The sequence below is a fragment of the Echinops telfairi genome, unplaced genomic scaffold (genome assembly GCF_000313985.2).
Source record: "Echinops telfairi isolate 266 unplaced genomic scaffold, ASM31398v2 ScPeMD7_7469;HRSCAF=8507_1, whole genome shotgun sequence".
NCBI classification, from domain to species: domain Eukaryota; kingdom Metazoa; phylum Chordata; class Mammalia; order Afrosoricida; family Tenrecidae; genus Echinops; species Echinops telfairi.
In genome coordinates, this window is record NW_022111373.1 from 51,998,886 (window position 1) to 52,007,201 (window position 8,316).

At 42.6% G+C, this 8,316-nt stretch overlaps 1 protein-coding gene across 1 annotated transcript in view; it reads left to right on the forward strand.

Annotated features, from left to right (window-relative positions):
* The first annotated feature begins 193 nt into the window (after positions 1-193).
* SPATA9 (spermatogenesis associated 9) overlaps positions 194-8,316 on the forward strand; it is a 42,698-nt gene continuing 34,575 nt past the window's right edge. Inside the window, exons 1-2 of the mRNA XM_004703640.3 lie at positions 194-552; positions 721-809. Of these exons, the coding sequence (XP_004703697.2) occupies positions 492-552; positions 721-809 (150 nt within the window). The 5' untranslated portion in view covers positions 194-491. The remainder of the gene's footprint in view (positions 553-720; positions 810-8,316) is intronic.

Consider the following 8,316-nt stretch of genomic DNA (forward strand, 5'->3'; position numbering starts at 1 on the left):
ATAAGACACGCCCAAGACTTCACAAGGTTGCCCGGGCTGCGCCCACTGGAGAAAGACGCTCGCAAGTCATTCTGAGTTAGCGGCTGGTATTTCTTTTCTAGTGGTGTCACATGGCAGCCTTTTCTTCAAGGCACCCTCCAAGAGAGCTTTGTGCTCTGATGATCCCGTAACTGAGGTACGTATTGCTGAAGAATTTGGAAGAAATTCAACATTTATTGTCCAATCCTCCTCCTCCTCCTCCTCTGTTTACACCTCCACCCTCACTCCGCTTCCTCTCACTGCCTGGGCCATTTCAGAACATTCTGTGATGAGCTCCCAGAGGCCCATTGTGCAGTAACAAAGAATTCCACCAGGTTCTGAGCTGCAGCTTCTGACCTGGCCAGTTTTCCTATGAGGAGAGCTACCTTTATAGCTCAAAATGGCATTGCTGGCCCAGTACGGCCCAGGCCTCTAGGCTTGCTAATCACTCAGAACCCACGCCAGAACTCATCATGCCCATCAAACCTGTTGGATGGATATGCGGGCAGGTGTTGAAGAACTTTTCTGGAAAAAGTATGCACAATTTTTGTTGTAAAGGGGTTTTGGGTGTGGAAACAACTGCGCATAATGTCCCCTGTGGCTTCCAGGAGGTCGCTTTTGTGCCCCTGGTGGCCCACGGCGTCTAGGGCAGGTGACTAATGAAGAACATTGTCCTCCCACTTCTTTTCATTTATGTTTCAGTCGAGGGGCTCCAGAAAGTCCTCATGGACCTGGTAGACGAGTTCAAGGACGAGTTCCCGGCTCTCCTCCGGTTATCACAGTCAAATCAGGTAATGCAACTTCATGGTTTTGAAAAGGAATACAAAAAGCGTCTGCTTTTGACATTGGGCTTGGAGTATAAGAAACATTCGTTTCACCGCAGGGAAACAAACTCCAGCTCTGACCGCCGAGGGGGGCCTGTAAAGCAGAGAGAGTGCAGACCGGCACGAACTAGATCAATGACTTAAGTTTAAAGAACACCACTGTGCCACTAGATTGGAAATTAGCAACTGTCTTATAACCACAATTGCCATGTAGTTAACTTAATGTTTGCGTCACAAATCTATCTTCAGGTAAAATGTATACTAAGTATGAAGATAAAATTCAGAGGAATTGTAACAATATATATAAAACAACACAAGCATAACAATATTGGTATGTGTTTTAATATGAAAAGTAAATATTGGCAATCGTGCAAAGAACGGGTACATTTTTAAACTCTATTCCAAATGTATTTGAGACATAAATAAAATATTGCAAGAGGAAGTAGGAAATTTTAAAGGGATACTTGATCAGGAAAAAGTCATATCTTGGTCAAGGAACGCATATGACTTGGCTTTACTCCAAGGAACACAGCTCATAATGGAAAAGTGTGTTTCCGTCATTTTGACCACAGTTAGAGTAATACAGTAAAGGTACATAGTCCAGTAAGCAGACCACAGTTAGAGTAATACAGTAAAGGTACATAGTCCAGTAAGCAGACCACAGTTAGAGTAATACAGTAAAGGTTCATAGTCCAGTAAGCAGACCACAGTTAGAATAATACAGTAAAGGTACATAGTCCAGTAAGCAATTTGCTTACCCAGAAATCAGACTTTGGGCTCTGTCAAATGAGAAGGATATCCAAAAACCTCAATAAGCAAGAAGTCTTCTGAGTAACATCATAACCATAAGGTTGATGTCGCTCGTGTTTTCTGGTGTGAGCTGCCGCTGTCGAGTGGGCCCCTGACTCGTGGAAACTCCACACACAAGGGAGTCAGATCATTGTGATCCATAATGATTCCACTGGCTGACTTTGCAAAAGTGGAGCACCAGGCCTTTTTCTCCTTCTCTGACGTAGTCTAGAAGCTTCACTGAAACCTGATTGGCATCAGAGTAACATGCCAGCCTCCACTGATAAATAGATGTTAGCTGTACTTAAGATGCATTGACTGGGAATCTGACCCAGGTTCCTGTACCGTAGACTACCACTGCCCTGCAAGGAAAAGTAACAGAGCCACCATTAGCCATTCATCCAGACAATAAGCCATTGGACGTTTAGAAATACTAAAGCTTAGCACAGAAGAAACACAAAGATAAATATGATTTTAACCCTTTCAGCTGAAAAGTTTCATATCATAGGCAAAGCTGTACACAATTACATCATACTGTGGTTTGTGGGAGAGAAATGAGGCTATCTGCTCCCGTAAAGAGTTACAGTAAGCACCCAGGTGATGGTTCTACCTGTCATATAGGGTCAGTACAAGCCAGATTTGACTTCATGGCAGCGAATAAGGATTATATAATGAATTTAAAAGAATGAGTGAATTATTTTATTTGATAAAATAAAAGAAAGCTTCACAGAGGAAGGAGACTTAAATTCATCTCAGAATGAATTGGCATTTTCAAGTTGAAGAAAGAGAGTGAGGTCCAAGGAGAATATTGTGGAAGAGGAAGAGGAAACAGTGTGACTTAGGCCAGAAAGAAGGCAAACGCACAGCATGTTCACGGACTGTCAAGTGAACTGGAATGCGTGGCTTGTGGGATAGGAAGATTGCAGCAGGCAATCAGAGAAAATTAAAAAATATTAACGAGTCAGGAAATGAAAAGTGTTTCTATGCCATGTAAAAAGAGACCATTTGTCTTCTTTATCACACAGACATGAGCAAGTCATTGCAAGGTTTTGAGTGTGGAGATGAACTCTGATTTGCCCTTTGAGAAGTCCTCCCCAGTGTTAATGAGGGAGAACAGAGGCAGAACTTGTAGTAAGTGCTGTTGGTAAATGCCAGTCAAGAACACAGCATTTACTTTGGGAATAGAAGCAATGGGCTGGATGACAGAGATGTCTCACATATTTTAAATGGACAGGAGTGAGAAGGATATGTGAGGGTCAAGGGCGGACTCGTGGGTTTCTTAGATGGCTGGAAGAATAGTGATTTCATTAACCAGAATAGAAAATTATACAGAGGAGCAGGTTTGGAAAGGATGACAGCAAGCTTCATGTGATTGTTGTTTAAGGGGTTATTTCACATCCTGGCAGAGCAGGGGGTTAGCTGAATATTGGATATGTTGATGAGGAAATTGGAAGAAATTAGGGCTGAAGATGTAGGAATTCTTGATAGTTTAGTTTGGAAGCTCTGCTGAAACCTGTTCACTCTGGTGATCCTGCTGGTATTTTAGATGCCAGTGACCTAGCTTCCTGCATCACAGCACAAAAAACAGACAGATAAGAGGTGGTTTATAACTATAGTGTATACCTAAAACCAGGTGGTAAATACCATTGCTCAAGAAGAGAGGGTCGTGCTGGGAGGGTATAGGACACAGTCCCATGTAATGCCAGTGCTTACAGAAGTCATCAGGGACTCAGAAGGAAGAGCAGAATGAAAATAATGAAACACTATGAACGGAATAAGGAGAAAAGATGGAGGAGTTGGCAACCACCAGAATCCTTAAGTAAGACAGACATGAGAGACAACTTGAAAGTTATCCTACAGGTTCATAAACATTAAGCCAATATTTAATGAGTGAAATTTAGTTAGTATTATCCCTCTTAAGTGCTTTCTCTGGATTTTAATTATTTTAAAAATAATTTATTGGCATATACGAGGGACGACCCCCCCCAAAAAAAAAATGGGAAAAAGCTCCGCTGGGCAGAGCTTTCATAGCACACAGTTTTCCTGCTAGGCCAACTCGCTCTGAGTTGGTGCACCCAGTGGTCGCCTGGAAAGGTTCTCTCTGGTTACAGTGAATTTTTTTGTGAAAACAGTTTCTTTCAAACCTCGTTTTTTGTGATGACCGATGTAAGAGAACAGCATGAAGCTGTGAAATTTTGTTTCCTGTTCAGGAAAAATGCCACAGAAACTGTTGTGATGTTAAGCAGAGCTTACAAGGACAGTGCTGTGGGGAAAAACTCAAGTGTATGAGTGATTTTCTCATTCAAAAAAGGTGAAATGTCAATTGATGACAAACCTTGTTCTGGACATTTGTCGACTTTCCTAATGGGTCAAACTGTTGACTCATAGTGCATTTGGAGTTCATTCCACCAGGCCAGACTGTTAGTCAAGCTTTCTATTTAGAGGTTCTGAAAAGATAGTGTAACAGTCTGTGACAAAAAAGGCCTGAGTAGTGGCAGATGGGGGCAGGTTCTGCCACCACGACAATGCACCTGCTCATACAACCATCTCAGTGTGCCAGTTTTTGACAAAAAACAGCATGCCTCTCTTGCCCCATGCACCTTACTCATCTGACCTCACACTGTGAGACTTCTTTTTGTTTCCAAGAATAAAGAGGAACGTGAAAGGACAGAGATTTGACTACACATAAAAGAGGTGAAGAAAAAAATGAGAGAGGTGCTATGAGCCATCCAAACAGATGAGTTTGAAAATGTTTCCAAGAATGGAATCGCAGATTTGACAAATGTACTAAGTATAATGGAGAGTACTTTTTGAAGGTGATAAGGTTGTTTTGTAAAAAAAAATATTAAATACATAGTTTTGAAAAAAATTCCATTTTGGGGGTGGTGCCCCCCCATATTTAACGTGTCATACAATTTAATCATATTAACAAGAGTTGTGCAGTCATCACCCCAATCCATTTCAAAACCTTTTCTTCTTGTACTTGTTATTGGCTCTCCATATTCCCCCATTCTCCCTGTTATGACCCCAGGTAATTATTAACCCCGTTAACTGCATCTATAGATTTACCTATCCTGGATTTCATATACAGAAAGTAAAATAAAACAAACAATAAGTACACAAACAAAACCAACAACAATGATTAGACAAAGAAAAACCTCAATGGAAAGTGGAAAATATTCACAACTGAATCAACTGTAAAATGGTCCCAAAGGGAGACACAGGATAAGGTATTACATTTTAATCTAACTACATCTGCCTAATTGACTTTGCAAATCTCTGGGTCTGGAAATCATAATGTAATCTAGCATAATAAAACGTGTTAGCAAGGTTACTCACAGTGCTGGACTAAGTTCAGTGGGACTCACTGGAGGCTTCATTCATGTGTGGATGTTGCATATGGATTTGGGGCTTCCACTGTCATCCATAGCCTTTGCAGTTTAATTCTTTTTTTTTTAATGTATTTATATTTTGCAGTTTAATTCTTATTTAGCAAAAATAATTTTCAATTCCCCAGAATAGGTGATTGCTGTGTATGGTGATGACTCAAATGACTAAACTCGTCCATTTCTAAAATTAAATTCATTGATGGGGATTCATAGCCCTGAGTGGTGCCAACGTCTAGGCACTTGACTACTAAGTGATTGGTAGTTCAAACCCACCCAGAGACCCCACAGAAAGTAAGCATAGTGATGTGCTTTCAAAAGGTCACGCTTTGGAACTCTGATGCTCCCTCCCCAGGCCGGCGTTCCACACATACCCACATGGGGTCACTGTGAGCTGCAATCAACTGATGGCAACATGTTGGGGTCTTTCTGGTGCATTCTGGATTACCGTGGAATCACGTACGGATTGTGACTGTCATTGGCTATGGTAGAGTTCTGGGAGTGTCCAGTTGGTTTCTAGATGATGTAACGACATTAGTCTCTCTTTCTGTAACCAAATGAATACTGTGTGGCCACTGTACAAGTGGATTTCTGGTATGAAGGGGATGGGAATAGAGTTGAACGCACTGAAGTGAAACAAGAAAACCGGTTTGACCTGCAAGGTCAGACAATAGTCCTAGGGGAAGTAGATGTTTCAGTTATCAGTCATCATGCCTCAGCGGCAGGCCTTGGCTAGCAGAGGAAGCAGCCCTAGGCTCTCCCTCTCTAGGGTCTAGACTTAGAGAAGGAGTGGGATTGAAATGCAGTTGTCTGGATTCACAGTGGTAATGTGGCATCCGGATGGTAGTCAGCTGAAAATTGACATGGGACGAGAGGGTCAATCAGGTTGTATAATTGCATCTTGTTCATAGGTGCTGCTGAATTGGTTCCCACGCATAACAACTCTCTCTACAACAGAAGGAGCTGCTGCTCAGCCCTGTTCCAGCCTCCTAATTATTATGGTTATGCCCATTGAACAGCCCTGTGTTCATCCATCTTGTCGTGGCTTTTCCTGTTTCCCTGACCCTCTACCAAGCACAATGTCCTGTGCCAGCGACTAGTCTCTCCTGATAACATGTTCAAAGGACATCAGGTGAGGTCTTACCATTCCAGCTTCGAAAGAGCCTTCTGGCTGGACTGCTCCCCAAGCAGATTTGTTTTTTCTTCTGACAGTCAGTGGTACTTCGAATACTCTTCACCAGCACGATAACCCAAATGCATACTTCCTCTCCACCGTAGACTCCAATGATTTCTCCTTTTTGGATGTTGCCCAACTTGGGCTGGGAGCCCTGGTGACCTAATGGTTTACAAATTCGTTCTGTAGGGTCAGTAGGAGTGGAAACACCCTCAGGGCAGTGAGTTTGGTTGCTTGAGTCTTAGTCTACATGTTTTTGAGACTTTGGAGGTTTTCTTGGCCATGCTCAAGGTTATTAAGGCGAGAGATGGGAAGATGCCCAAGCCTGGACCAGATGTAGAAGGGTGCACTGGCACTGCAGTTAGTAGCAGTAATGATTGAGACAGTCTCAAGGTGCTTCCTCTGACACAAGAGATAGGCCTGGGTTGCCTCCTGATTCTCTCATCATTGCCAAGATTGGGGAAACGGGGCCTTTTAAAAATAGTAAAACAGATGCAGCGTTCTTTGTAGTGACCCTCTCTTCCTACCCTCTAACTAGCCGTCTTCTCACTCAGGCCCTAAGAGTGATTTGTGGCACCATAGACTGATATTCTGATTCCCAAAGGACGCTCTCTGCCTGTTATTTCCACTTCAGTGAAGCCATTTCCTAACATGGACTGTACCCCCCTCAGGGAGGACCACAAGGTCTATGGTTAGGTGCCTTTCCCAGTCGCAGTACTCTTAGAGGGCTCGCTCCCTCTGCTTGTTTTGAAGGTTGTTTGGCTGAGATGAGTAGGAGCCCCCCATAGTTAGAGAATATTATCATGCATCTGTTTACTCTTCAAAAATAAAATTTCCAGATAACATTGCTTAATACTGTTAGAGGATTTTTTTAAAGGTCAGACTAAAATGCTGTCAATTTCATTATTCCCAAGATGATCACTAACCACCAGCCACCCGCCTCCATCAAGGACAGGCTGACTCACAGCCACGCTGTCGTGCTGCTCCATAGGGTTTGTGAAGCTGTCAGTCTTTACAGAGCACGCGGCCTGGCTCTCTCCCAAGGAGCGGTGGGCCTCCAACTGTCCGTGGTAGCCCAATACTTAACCCACAAGGCCACCGGGCCCCTTAGCTGATCTCTAGGTTCCAAATATACTGAACGCAATGTTCTAAGAATGTTTAGAGGGCTTTATTCATTGAGTTGTATTTGAAATAGCTAAATTAAAATTAAAATTGCAATTTGTATTTAAATCACTTAAAATATATTTCAGACATTTATTTATGTAGGGAAAGGCTATCATGCTAGACTGCAACAAGAAGGAATTTGATGGGGGGTGTAAAATTTTCATGTGGGAATATGCCCAGGTTATTAAATATTCATCCAGAGCTAAGTGTTTTTCAGGAAATATTCTTTCTGGGTCTCAACTCGCTGCTATATAGTCGATGTAGGTTCACAGTGACCCTGTAGGACAGAACAGAACTGCCCCCGCGGGTTTCTCTGACTAGAACACTCCGGGGACGTTAATTCTGGAGTCTTGGCTTGAGGTCATGACTTCTGAGCTCATGTATTCCCACTGGCTGCTGCCTAACCCAGCCGAGACCCCAGTACCCTCCGTTATCTACTTGCTTTAATAAACAGAAAAATAAATTAAGGTTCATACTTGAAAACGACAAATGATATCTATAAGAAGACTTACAAAATGAAACCTTTAAACTTGAACAAACAGAAATGTGTGCTACAATTGGGGGACTTAAAAAAAATGAAAATCATGGTGATTCTTTATAGAATGAGAGGAGTGTCTTGTGGGAAATGGGGTTGACTTTGGCGAGTTTTAACTTTGAAAGGTGATTCTTTCTGCTGTTATCTTGCCACACACCGCTGTTGACAGAGCAGAAGGAGCTCTCAGGGCACCGTGGCCAAGTGCTCCTCACAGGGAAAAGGTTGGCAGTAGGTACCAGTAGAAATTACGGGGTAGAAAGCCCATGGGGGCAGCTCTACTTTCTCACTGTGGGTGCTATGCATCAGAATTCAGCTCCATGGCACCTGGCAACAAACAAGACAGAACCTACTAGAACCTATGCAAAAGTCTGCAGTTTTACATAAAAAAAAATTTCTAGATGTACTTTTTAAAATTTCTCACTCTTT